Raw genomic sequence first — 13,416 nt, 5'->3', positions numbered from 1 at the left:
CCCGGCACATAGTAAACGCTTGATACCATCACAATAAGCGCGGCTCAGCGGAAAGAGCACGGGCTCGGGAGTAAGGGGACGCGGGTTCCGATCAGGGCCCCGCCACCCGTCTGCCGCGTGACCTCAGCCGAGTCACTCAACCTCTCCGCGCCTCAGTCCTGTCATCTGTAAAACGGGGATCGGGAGCGCGAGCCCCAGGCGGGACAACCCGCCAACCCCGTCTCCACCCCGGCGCTTAGGGCGGCGCCCGGCACTTAGTAAGCGCCCAACGGATACCGTAATTCTAATCGGCATCATCGTCAAAAAGAGCAAAGGGAGCGAGTCGGGGCGACGCGGAGCGGGGCGGGAGACGAGGCCAGGCGGGGCCGAGGCCGGGAGGGCCCGACGGGAGAGGGGACGTCCTCGGCGCGGGGCGGAGGGTCCGGGGCGGGCCCGGGGGGCGGCCGTCCCGCCGCCTAGAGGGAGGGGACCGTCGCCGACTCCCCCCCCCCCCCCCGGACGGCGGCCACGGTCTCCCGGTCCCCGGCGGGGCGAAGGCGGGCGGCTGGACCGGAGAGGGCCCGAGGCCTACGTGTCGGTCACCCCGGGGTGGGGGACGGGTCTCCCCTTCTCCTCCTCTTCTTCCTCCTCCTGGTCCTCCCTCTCCTTCTGGTCCTCTCGCTCCTCTCCCCCATCGAGGGGGGTCCTCCCACCCCTCTCTCCCCATCCTCCCCCAGCTCTTTCCACCAGGCCGGGCCGCTCCTTCCCGCGTCTTTACCCGTATCGACGTGGGCCTCGGGCGGGAGCCACCGTCCCGGGGTGGGCCCCGGGGCCCAGGAGGTGAAAAGGCAAAAACGGTCCCGGCACGGTGGGGCGGCGGGGGGCGGCGTACACGCGTGGCGGTGCCATGTGCGCGCTTGGATGTGCGCGCACGGCCGGGCCGCCGGCGTGCCAAGAAGGCGGGCCGGAGTCTTCCGCAGAACCGGCGGGAACCCCGGTGGAGCGCCTCTGGGCGGAATTCAGGGCACCGCCAAGCTCCCCGCCCTCCCTCCCCCCGGTGCCCAGGGGTCCGGGGGTCCCGCCCCCCGGGCTCTCCGCCCCCGCCGCCCCCCGGGCCGCGGCAGGAGAGAGCCGCGGCGGGCCCGGGCCTCTCCTCCCTCCCCTCCCTCTCCACCGCCTCCTCCCCGGGCAGGCGCCCGGCCCCTCGCCCTCACCCCCGGCCCACCCCCGCCCCTTCCTCTCGGCACCGGCCTCCCCTGATCCCTCCGACCCCGAAGGCGGGCGCGGATCGGGAGGGCGCCTCCCCTGCCCTGCGCCTTTGGGGGCCTTTTACGCGCATCCCTCGTTTCTTCCCTTCCATCCTCCGCTCCGGCCGGTCCTTATTCCTCCTCCTCCATCACCACCTCCTCCTCCTCCCATCCTCCTCCCCCTCCTCCCTTCCTCCTCCTCCTCCTCCTCCTCCCTCTGTCCCTCGAGGCCCGGCTCTCCACGCGTTCCGCTTGCGCCTGTGCGAGCCCGGCCAGAAGCAGCGTCCGGACTCCCGGCCGGCGGCTACTCTCCCGGACCCGGCGAGCCAAACGACAGAGAACGGGAGGCGGGGGGGAAAAAAAAAAAAACCCAATCCCAGAGGGACCCTAAAAACCCCCCAAAGGACCCCCCCCCTCCACCCCCGGTAGCTCCGGCCCCTCCCTCCCTCCGGGGGGGGGCGGCGCGGAGGCCGACTGCGGCTGCTTTAATCCTGACCTGGATTCCCGGATTCCTGGATTTTCTTTCCCTTTTTTTTTTTTGTCCTCCCTCTCTCTCCCCTCCGCCGAGGGGAGGGGGGAAGGGGAGGGGATTGCGGGCCAGAGCCTCACCTGCTTCATGAGCCGGAAAAAGGAAGACTTTGGGGGTAAGTGGGGTTCTGGCCCAGAGCGAGGGGGGAGAGGGGAGGACCGGCGCGGGGGGGACGCGACACGGGGCATAAATTATGCACAAAGCCCCGTCCGGCCGTAGCGGGGGAGCCCCAGCCCAGGAGAGAGTCGCAATGCACCTAAGCGCCTCTCCGGAGCCCCTCGCCCCCGGACAACTTGTTTTGGACGAAGCGGGGAGGGAGGGACCCCGGTCCCCGTCCGCGCCCCGCAGGGGCAGAGCCGAGGGGGGGGGGGGGGGGGCGGGCGGGACCCCGGGACGGACCGGTCGAGGGACGGTCCGGGGCTGCGCCCTGCGCGCCGGGACGAGGACTTGGCCGTCCCCACCGAGGTCCCTGCCCCATCCCCGTCGGGATGCTCGGATTCCCGGGGACCCCGGCCGGGCCCGGGGAGGGGGGAGAGCCACCCTCCCTGAGGACGCCCCCGCCGCCCCCTCCCCCCCCCGGTCCCGGGGGTCCCGGGCGCTGACGACCCCTGCGGTTGCACTGCGGTAAACCTTGCGGCCAGCGCTCCCGGACGGGGGGCGGTGGCGCGAAGCCGCAGGGCCGGGAGCGAATTAAAAAGAGAGAGAAAGCGGCCCGCGGGATGCGTGTGCGTCCTGCGAGTTGCCCGCCCTTATCCCCCCCCCTCCCCCTCCGTTTTCGGGGCGCAGCCGGTCCCGGGGTGGGGGGGCGGCTATTCGCTCCGGGCGCGGAGCACCGGGGAGGGAGCGTCGGGGCCCCCCGCCCCCCCCCCCGGGACGGGGCCGTCGGGGGTGGTGACGGCCGCCTTCTCTGTCTCTGTGTCTGTGTGTGTCCGTCGGTGCGGGCTGCGGGGCAGGCGCATCCCGGGGGTCGCGGCCGGCCGTGGCCCGCTGAGGAGGGGGTCCGCCCGCACGGCCGTCGGGGGAGCCGGGCCCGACGGCGCGGAGCCGAGCAGCGGCCGGAGGAAGGGCCCGTCGGGGCGGCGAGGAGCGGCCGGCCATGCGGGGCCCCCCCAGCCGGCTCCCCCGCCCCCCGACCCCCGGCGGGGCCCGGCCGCGCTGAGCCGGCCGCTCGGAGGAGGGGGCGGCGCGTTTAGGTGCATGTGCGTGCGCCCCTCCGTGCGCTCGGGAGGGGGTGCGTCCGCGCTGCTCTTCTCCCCCCTTCTCCTCCCTCCTCCCTCCTCCCCCTCCTCCTCCCCCTCTCTTTTTCTCTTCCCGTCGGGTGATGCTCTTGGAATGAGAATCGGAGGATGGAAATTGTCTGGGATGTCCTCCTTCTTCTTCAAGCCAATTTCATCGTCTGCACATCAGGTAGGCGGCCGGCGCGGGGAGGGGGCGGGGGGCGGGCTTCCCGGGCGAGACCCCCCCCCCCCCCGGGCGGGGGGCAGATCCCCGGCTCCCCATCTCCCCATCCCCGTCCCCCGCCCGCTCCGGGGTCCCTCCGGTGCTTCCCCGCCGGGTGGCCGCGGGGGCGTCCCCCGGGGGGAGCGGTCCGGCGCGCGGGTCTGACCCCCACACCCCCCCCCCCCCGGCCCCTCCGGCCCCCCGAGCCCCGTTCCCCGGTTCCCCGGAAAGTTCCCCGAGCGGGTGTGCGTGGGGCGCGGGGTCCGGCCCGCGGGGAGTTGGGGGGGACTGCGGAGGAGGGGGCGGGCCGGGAGATGGGGGGCTGCGGGGGGCGGGGCGGCCGCGCTCCTCCTCGAAGACCCCCGCCCCCCGGTCCCGTCGGGCCCGGGACCCCCTTCCTCGGCGCCGCTCCTCCTCCTCCTCCGACGGGCGCCTCCCTCCGCCTCCCCCCTTCCCCGCCGTCCTCCCCCTCTCCCTCCTCCCATCCCGCCTCCGCGCTCCCACCCTCGTTGCCCTCCTCCGCCATCCTCCCACCCCCTCCGCCCTCCCGGCCCGGCCGTCTTCCCTCCCGTCCCTCCCGTCTCGGTCTCCCCGCCCTCGTCGCCCTCCTACCCCGTCCTCCCGTGCCCGTCCTCCCGTCCCACCCGTCTTCCCCCCGCGCCTCGGTCTTCCCGCCCTCGCGCCCCTCCTCCGCCGTCATCCCACCCCCTCCGTCCTTCCATCCCACCCGCCTTCCCACCCTCGTTCCCTTCCTCCGCCATCCTCCCACCCCCTCCGTCCTCCCGTTGCACCTCCGTCTTCCCATCCTCGTCTCCCTCCTCTGCCGTCCTCCCACCCCTTCCGTCCTCCCGTTGCACCTCCGTCTTCCCACCCCTCGTTCCCCTCCCTCCTTACGCCATCCTCGCATCCCACCTGTCTTCCCCCCCCCCCCCACCCCGTCTCCACCCCCTGCCATCTTCCCATCCCTCCTCCTTTCGACTCTCATCCCTCCTTCTCGCCCCCCCCCCCCACCTCCACAACCCTACGCACACACACACCCCCACACACACTCCCCGGCCCCGTGTAAACCGTCCGTCTCTCGGCTCCACCTACGCGGTTGGGGATCTCCCCCCCTTTCTCTTGGGCCTCGCCTCCCCCCCCCCGCCCGGCCACCTCCCGCCCCCCGGGGAAGGAGGAGGAGCGGCCTCTCCGACAGGTGGACAGACGGACCGGTCCTCCCTTTCCCCTCCTCCCTCGTCTCTTCCTCCTCCCTCGTTCGGGCCGGCGTCCGGCCGGGCCCTGCCCACACGCGCTTCTCCTCCCGCCTTTAATCTCCTCCTTCAGCCCCCGTAGAGGGATTTACAACTATTTAGGTCGCCGTTTGTTGGGGGATTTGGAGGAGGGGGGGTCCCGCCGCAGCTGTGCCCGGCCCGAGGATCGTATCGCCGCCCGGCCCCCTCTGCTCTCCGCGCTTAGCTCCGGTCGGTGAGGGACGTCCTGACGGCGTCTGATGGAGGCCGCCCCCCCCCCACCGGCTCCCGGGGGCGGGGTTGGGGGGAGATGCCACCCTACGTCGAGAGCCGAGCCCCCGCGGGCCTCTCCCGATCCGGCCGATCCCGAGCGTCCCGGAGCGTCTCCGGCGTTTGGTCCCCGCCTTCCCTGACCCTCCGTCTGGCGGCGGGCTTGCCGCCCGAATCCCGTCGAGGCTTGCCGAGGGTCAGGGGTCGGTCTGGCCTTCGATCCGCCAGCTCCACGTTTTTTCGGAGGGCGTTCGATACGGTGATCGTGATGAGAGTCTGCTCGGTGCCTTCGCTCTCCTTCCCCCGCTCTCCCTCTTCAGCCCTCTCCCTCTCCCTTCGTCCCTCCCGCTCTCCCTCATTTCCCCTCTCGGTCCTTCTCCCTTGCCCTCAGCTTCTCCTTCCCTTTCCCTCCCTCTCCTCTCCCCCTGCTCCTCCTTCATCTCCTCCCCACTTCCCCCCCCCCCTTACTCCCTCCCCCTCTATCGTGTGGGCCGAGCTATCTGTAGCTCTTTAATTTCTCCAGAGTACACGTGTTCGGGCCGTAGATGGAGATCGACACGGGGCGGAAAAACTCACGTCGATGGGATGTTTGTCCCCACGTATGTTAGGGTTGGAATATTAGAAACTGAGCGTTTAAAGGACGGCCAAGAAAACGCGTCCCTCCGAGGTCCGGGGAGGTGCCTGTCGACCGTCGGGTCCGTTGACCGAGCCGTCGTCGTCGTCGGGGAACGAGAGGCCGGACGGGAACTCGAGATTGATGGGCGCAGACCGAAATGCCCGCTTCGGGCCCGCGTCTCTTGGCACGCCCGAAGGTGTCGGGCGGGAAGGTCCCTGGACCCTCCGGTCGAACCGTCCTTAGTCGGTACTGAACGCCTACTGGGTGCAGAACGCTGCCCTGAATCCTGGGGAGAGCGGTGATGATTGCGTTATTCGTAGAGCGCGTACCGTGTGCCGAGCTCCTTACCGAGGCCAGGGTACGGTAGACTGAGGAGATTGGATCCCTGCCCTCAAGGAGCTGACGGTCTGAGGCGGGGGCTTACAGGGGAGGCGGAGGCAGAGTACTTTTCTGATAGGAACGGCGTCTTCGTTTTTTACCGATCCCCTCCGAGGGTCTGCCTTGCTCGCCTGAGCTTTGACTGTCCACGGTGCAATGGCCCCCTCTCTTGTCTGCTCCGGGAGCACAGTCGCCATCCAGTTCTACGCCGATATTTCGGGACGGAAGCCGAGATCACATCCCTTTCTGGGGCGCTGCTCCCTTCCCGGCCCCGTCCCCTTTCCCTCCCCCCACCCGTGTACCCGCTTCCGTAGCTTGGCTGAGGATTGGGCGGGGGGGGGGGGGGGCGGTCGAGAAGAGGAGGAAGAGAGGAGAGGGGAGAGGAGGAGCCGGATGGAAGGCTCCGCAATCCGCCGAAGATTCTTGCCAGACAGGCAGGACTAGAGGCTGGGGAGGGCCCATCCCTCTCCACTCGCGGCGCCGTGATCTGTGACTTGCGTTCGGCCTCCGCTTAAAGAAGCAGGCTCGGCCACCTCCGCCCGCCCATCCCGGAGCGGTTCCCCGGGGAGTGGGATGAGACCAGAAAGACACCCGTCTTGGTCTGCCCCCAGGCTGCCGGAGAGAACGGCGGCCTGGAGAAGGCGACCGTGGAACCCGGTGTTGGGTGGACGAGGTTTCCCGGGGTGGAGGGCGGGGGAATTGAATTTCACTGGGTGATTCTGAGGGTGAATCGCAGGCATGTTAGTGCTCGGTACCTCCGACCCGTTAGGGGCCCGGTGTCTTCTCAGAAGAACGGCCCGTGGTGTTTCTCTCCATGGAGCCGGTCAGGCCCCAGCGAGACGGGAACCGATTCCCGTCCGATTCTCCCGCGTCACTCCCAAAGCCTGGCTCCCAGGAGGCGCTTCCTTAAATGCCGGCATTAATGAATTAAAACAGAGCCGTCACCTAGTCTTCGAGGGTTAGACGGAGGGAGGGGACACAGATGTAGGGATGGGGGGGCGGTGTGTTCAGAGCCCTGTAAAGGTCGCTTGAGAGAGTACCGCGGAGTTAGCGGCCGCGCTGCCTGCCCTCAAGAAGCTGACGGTCTACAGTGTACAGAGCACTGTACTGAATGCTTGAGAGAGCCCGACAGAGTTAGCGGACACGATCCCTCCCCTCGAGGATCTGACAGTCCGCTGTGCGCAGAGCGCTGTAGTAAACCCTTGGGAGAGGACAGGACCTCTCGTGATCCCAATCCCCCACCTCGAGCGGCTGCCGGTCTTCTGTGTGCCGACCTCTGTGCCGGGCACTTGAGAGAATTCGGTAGAGTCTGTAGTCACGATCCCTACCTTCAAGGAGCTAACGGTCTAGCACAGGACTCAGGCAACTGAAATAATTTTAAAATAGGAGGAGATCTTCACCCCCAGCCCCGCGCCACTTTTGTACCTATCACCTGGATTTTTTTTTAATGTTTCTCTCCCCCTCTGGTCTGTAAGCCGCTCGTGGGCGGGGACCGCGTCTACCTAACCTAACGTACTCTCGCAAGCGCTCCGTTCCCGGTAAATGCTCAGTGGATGCCCCCGATCGATCGACTGATTGGTTAATGGATCGATAGAAAGGGGGATCTCTACGTGAATTCGCGGTCAGGCGGTGCGGGGTGTGAGATGTGTGTGGAAATGCTGAAGTGGCCGTCGAGGGGTAGGACACGGGGGAAGAGAAATGAATCGGGGAAGCCTCCCGGAGGAGGTGGGAATGCAGGGGGGCCGTGAAGGCGGGGAGAGCTGAAAGCCCGGGGATTTACGGGGGGCAGGGAGTTCCGGGCCGGGGGAGATGGGGAGAAGGCACAGTGTGTGAACTTGGGCGGGTCGCTTAACTTCTGGGCCTGCATCTCCTCGTCTGTAAAATGGGGATCCTCACCCCTAGCTCCCAGGGTTGTGGTGGGAACACAAAGAGAGCGCCGACGTAAAAGCGTACAGTTGTTCATCCCTCTGCAACAAAAAAATTGAGCTGCAGTTCACAGGCGGAATCGCTACTGGGTAAATTGTAGCTTTGGGATAAGTTGATTACCCCTCCGTTCTGCCGCTCTCCCGCCCACTGAGACTCAGCCTCACGCGGGACGGCGACCGCATCCGACCCATCTCGAATCTCCCCCCGGCGCTTACTACAGTGCTTGGTACACGGTGAGCCCTTCGCAGAGGCCGTCGCCGTCGTCAGCCTTTGGGGGCTCTTTAAAGAGAAGGGAAACGGGTGGCTTCTCAGTGTCGTTTCCCTGTTGCTTTTGAAACATTTTTTAAGGAGTTAACGGTAGCGATGACGAGAAGCATGAGGCACGGTAGAATCGGAATTTATAATGGAATGTTCGGTGGCACACGCGCACGTACGCAGTTGTTGAGAACTGGTACAGATGAGTACGTAAGCGCCGGTGGACACCTGAAGCGCCTTCGTCCCGAAACACGGATGGCTATTTGTGAGCCAGATTAGGGCCTTCGTGGGGCGTTCAGATCTTGTGTTTGCTGTTTGGGATTGATTGCATTTGCATTTTAATACCGTTAGGCAGAGAAGCCGTGTCGTCGGTCACCGCGGATACAGCCTACGAATGAGATTTCTTTGAAATCGAAATAGGACCCTTTCGGTCTTGTGGATCGGTATTTTGGCCCGATTCTCTACGCCCGGCGGCCGGGGATGTTGGCGGGAGCTGACGCCCCCCCCCACCCCGACCCCCTGATTTTCGCATTGGCCGGGCAGAGCTTCGGATTCATCAGCCCCTTCGCTTCTCTGCCGTGGCCCAGAAGCACGAGCCAGCGATCTCAGGGCACGTGCCCCAGGTGAGAATCCACAGACCTACCTACCGTGACGGCGGGGCCTGGCGGTCCCTGGACCTCCGATTTCCACTGGAGGTGAGGCTGAGGAGAAGCAGCTCTAGGGAAGTGAGAAAACTAAATTGCCCGGGATCACTTGGGAACGGCAGTTGCTCAAGTTGAGTGGAGCCCTTTGAATTCAGGACGGAAGTCTCTCTCCCGCCCCGCTTTGCATGCGCGGCTAGGTGCGCGTGATAGTCATCAATGCTCTTGTAGAGCACCTGCTGTATGCCAGGCACTGTACTAAGTGCTGGGGTGGATACAAGCAGATTGGGTTGGACACCGTCCTCGTCTCACGTGGGGCTCACAGTCTCAGTCCCCGTTTTACAGGTGAGGGAACCGAGGCCCAGAGAAGTGAAGTAATGATTTGCCGTTTATTGAAGTGACTTGCCCAAGTCACACCGGCAGGCAAGTGGTGGAGGCAGGAATTGAACCCATGACCTTCTGACTCCCAGGCCCGGTGTGCGTAGGTGGGTGTGTGTGCGAGTGAGAGATTTCATTCCCCACCTGGCTTGCAGCAGAACTGTACCGGTCGTCTCGTGGAAGAACCTTCCGTGCGCTGTATGTGAGGACGCGTTCTTAGAACTAGGTCTCTTTGAGGAAGTGTGCTTGTAAAGCTATATGACTATTTGTGTTTATAAAAGCTGATGTTCCTGAAATTTGGCCTTACCTGGGACGAGGGATTTTGGCTAGAGAAGAACAGTGTTTTGATCCAGTTCACTAATGGGATGTGGGCATTTCGGGATTCTTGTATTTTGTTTGATGTCGATAATGCGGGTGCGGTTTGATTTGCATTTCGCTCTTTGATATCTGTTTGTCGATGATGCCAGCTTCTTTAAACGGGTATTTGTTTTTCCTGAAGAGGTGGAGTTAGGTTTTCCGTTGCATAGCTGGAGAAAGAGTGATTATCGTTGGAGAAGTCTAGAGGGAAATGAGGCTGACGCTGGAAGTCGAAGAAGCTAGGCAGCTCGCCTTTGCCGGGATGGGTATAGCCTAGTGAAAAGAGTCAGAGAGTCACGAGAGCTGGGTTCCAGACCCCCATCTGCCGCTGGCCAGCTGCGTGACCTCGGGAAAGCCACGTCATCTCTCTGGGACTCAAGTTCCTCACCTGAGAAATGGGGATAAGATGCCTCCTCTCCCTCCCTCTTAGCTGCGAGTGCCTTGTATCTCGTCAGAGACTGCTCAATCCAGTGTTTGACACGCAGTATCGGCCTGATGGCGCCTCAAGGATAAATATCCATTATGAAGATCGTTTACCCGTGTACCTTCCTTAGGTTAAAACCGTAAACTGGCTTCCCGGAAGAGGTAGGGCGAGCCAGAGATTCGGGAAGCTATCGTGGAAGGGAAAAAAAAAAGAGGGGGGGAGACAAGAACGTTTGTCTCGTTCGTAATGAACGGTGCAACCGAGACCCGAGGCTGTTGAGCCCCCAGAGCCTGTGGGATCCTCCTCCGCAGCTTCTCAGATCATGGGGCTCGGATTATTATTTATTTTTTTTAATCGTGTTGGTCACGGTGGATTAAAACGGAGAATCCAGACATTAATGGCCCGTTGTGACTAATCCCCTAAACCCTGTTCCCTTTCCCCTTAAATTGACCGAATTTATCGGCGGTAAAGAAACGCGAGCCCAGCTGATGGCAGATCTCAAGGAATTAGTGTTGCCTGCCCGCTTGAGGTGAATGCGACCCTGTTTTAGATGACTTCTTTCGGGAGCAATAAGCCACCGCGATACTCTGAGCCAGATGGTGATGGGGCGGCGGCGTGTGTAATGTCGGTGTGTTAGAATCGTTATCGGTCGATCTACTCCCCAGTCGGTCAGTTGCCTACTGGCTGCAAAGCATGGTGCTGGTGGTGCTTGGGAGAGTCCAGTAGGGTGAGGTGCCACGATCCCTGCCCTCCAGAAGCTTACGCTCTTCTGTGGGCAGAGCTGCGCGCCCAGCGCTTGGAGGAGTCGGGTAGACTTAATGGACCGTATCCCTGCGCCCGGGGAGTTGACACTAAACTGCACGGGGGGGGAGATGGAGACGGAAATGAATTTCGGGCGGTCTGAATTTCAGGTAGGCTATTGGTGTTTGAAAAATCTCCACGTGGGAGAAACATCACAAAGTGCATTTTGGCCCCGCGGCGATGGATCGGGGATCTCGGCAGAAACCTGGCTGAAGTTAATCACTCAAGAGCCCCATTGAATGGATAGAAAACTGCATTTGATGTCAATCCAGACCTTACAGGCTCGCCTCCCTGTTCCTGGCATGGGATTTAGGGCCCGAAATATGCTGGGAGTTTTTTGTCTGTTTGTTTTTTGTGGCACTTGATAAGAGATTACAGTGTACCAGGCACTGTACTGAACATTAGGGTAGACGCCAGGTAATCGGGTCGGAAACAGTCCCCGTCGCAAAACAGGGCTCACGGTCTTTATCCCCATTTTACAGACGAGGTAGATGAGGTCCAGAGAAGTGAAGTGACTTGCCCAAGGTCACGCAGACAAGTGGCAGAGCCGGGATTGGAAGCTCAGGTCCCCTGACTCCCGGGGCCGTGCTCTTTCCAACGAGGCCTCACTGCTTCTCCTCTTCCCTTCAGATGTCCAGATCTGTGAGAACCCTTTTCTCCTTCCCCTCCGGCCCTGTCGTTAGCTTGTCATTTGGCACTGAATGTTACAGGAATACCGATCCCGCTTCAGTCAGGGTCCCGCCCCTGCATGTAGTCAGTGAAACAGCATCCACTCCTGGCCCACATTGAGCTAAGGGTCAGCCGTAGGGAAATTTCGTCTGATGTGGTGGGATCGAAGGGGAAGAAGGAAGGGGGATAAAGGCTAAATGGGCCATTTTCGCCATTGAAGAGCCCTTGCCTTGTGTATTTTCTGGAATGTACAGCCAACAGCCAACCTTGGGTTGAAACAGTCCACCGTATTTATTGAGCGCTTAACTGTGTGCAGAGCACACGGTGCAATATAACGGTAAACGGGCGCGTCTGCCCGCAGCAAGCTTACAGTCTGGCGGGTCGGAGAGAGCGAGGGCACGCCAAGTCCATTTCTGGATTCTAGCCCCTACAGCAGATGGGCCACCGAGTCTGTGTGAGTTTCACCTCTTCCTTTTCCTCGGGGTCCCTCCCCCACTCTGTCCGAACCCAAGGCGGTGATAAATGACTATCATTATTATTATTATTATTATTATCATCACCATTAATGGCATTAAGTCCTTATCATGGGCCAGGGGCAAGGGTTGAGAGGGCTTCAGAAGAATCAAACCGGGTATAGCCCTTGTCCCGCACCAGGCTCACCGTCCGAGGGAGGCGGAGCGGGGATCTTCTCCCCATTTTGTAGATGTGGAAACTGAGGCCTCAGTGACTTGGCCAAAGCCACGAAGCAGGCCCGAGGTAGAGCTGGAATTAGAAGCTGGATGGGTGAGTTCCAGAAGGTGCCCCTGTCCCTGGACCATCCCCAGAAAGGAGGACCCTGGCGGAAAAGCAAGCTGCGGTTCACTTCAGGAAAGTCGTTGGAAAGCCGAAGCCTTCAGGCTTTGGCCGTGTTTAGCGGAGCCTGGGTTGGGGAAACAGCCTAGCCTAGTGGATAGAGTCAGAGGGACCTGGGTTCTAATCCACACCCTGCCGTGGATGTGCTGTGCGATCTTGGGCAAGACACCCAACTTCTCTCAGCCACCTCGTCCGGAAAATGGGGATTCAGACCGTGAGCCCCGTGTGAGACAGGGACTGTGTCCAACCCGGTTACTCTGTATCTACCCCAGCTTTTAGTGCGGTGCCTAGCAAATTCTACACTTATTATTACCACCAATCACACCGCCCTCGTGGGTTCAGTCACCGAAGGGACCAGTTCTGACCGTCTGAGTTTCCACGCCCCTCCGCCTCATCAGAGACTGAGCTGGAGGGTTGGAGCGTGAGATCCAACGGTTGTCCAAGTCGAGTGCGCACCAAAAAGACCCTTTTAATTTAGGCCTGCGGGACAGTAAAGTTGGCAGGAAAGGAGCCGTCTTGGTCGGAGGAGAGGTTCCCCGACAACGTAGAGGGGCCGGGAGAGAGGAGAGAATCCCCCCGAACTCTGGAAAGAGGAGGGACGCCCTGCAGCGAAAGGCATTTCACCACAGCAACGAAACCATTTTATAGGGGATGATGAGAAACATCGACCTTTTCCCTGGTGACTGGGACACGTTGGATACCCCGGTCACCTAGTGTGAGCACTGTACTGGGCACCTACCGTGGGTCGAGTGCTGTAACTGGATGCTTACTGTGCGCTGAGCGCTGTGTTGTCGTCAACTCTGTGCCTGACGCTGTACTGGGGGCCTGCTGGGTGCCGACCACTCTCTCGGGTGCCTACCGGGTGCCTGGGGCTGTACTATAGCTCAGTGGAAAGAGCCCGGGCTTGGGAGTCGGAGGTCAGGGGTTCGAATCCCGGCTCTGCCCCTTGTCAGCCGTGTGACTGTGGGCGAGTCACTTCACCTCCCTGGGCCTCAGTTACCTCATCTGTAAAAAGACTGTGAGCCTCGCGTGGGACGACCCGATTCCCCTTTATCTAACCCAGCGCTTAGAAAAGTGCTCGGCGCATAGTAAGCGCTTAACAAATACCAACATTATTATTAGTACTATTAAAATGGGGATTAAGACTGTGAGCCTCACGTGGGACAACCCCATGACCCAGTATCTCCCCCAACGCTTTGAACAGTGCTCGGCACATAGCGCTGAACAAATACCAACATTATTATTATTACGAGGGGCCTGCTGGGCGCTGAGCACTGTACTGGGCACCTACCGTGTGCTGAGCACTGTACCAGCTGCCTACTGTGGGCAGAGCGCTGTACCAGGCTGTCGGGAAAGTACACTAGGAGTGAAGGAGCTTGCAGTCTAAAACACGCCTAAACCTGACTCGGCTGCTCTGAGCTAATT

At 62.2% G+C, this 13,416-nt stretch overlaps 1 protein-coding gene across 2 annotated transcripts in view; it reads left to right on the top strand.

Annotated features, from left to right (window-relative positions):
• Positions 1 to 1,669: 1,669 nt before the first annotated feature.
• Positions 1,670 to 13,416, top strand: part of CA10 (carbonic anhydrase 10) — a 97,077-nt gene continuing 85,330 nt past the window's right edge. Inside the window, exon 1 of one of the 2 annotated variants that reach the window (XM_029080107.2) lies at positions 1,670 to 1,870. In XM_029080107.2, the coding sequence (XP_028935940.1) occupies positions 1,843 to 1,870 (28 nt within the window). In that variant the 5' untranslated portion in view covers positions 1,670 to 1,842. Of the gene's footprint in view, positions 1,871 to 2,898; positions 3,163 to 13,416 lie in introns of those variants that run through there. The other variant, XM_029080104.2, reaches the window with a different exon arrangement.

The sequence above is a fragment of the Ornithorhynchus anatinus genome, chromosome 15 (assembly GCF_004115215.2).
Source record: "Ornithorhynchus anatinus isolate Pmale09 chromosome 15, mOrnAna1.pri.v4, whole genome shotgun sequence".
Taxonomy (NCBI): Eukaryota; Metazoa; Chordata; class Mammalia; order Monotremata; family Ornithorhynchidae; genus Ornithorhynchus; species Ornithorhynchus anatinus.
Note: the sequence above shows the minus strand (reverse complement) of the source record. Positions and strands in the feature narration are given on the sequence as shown.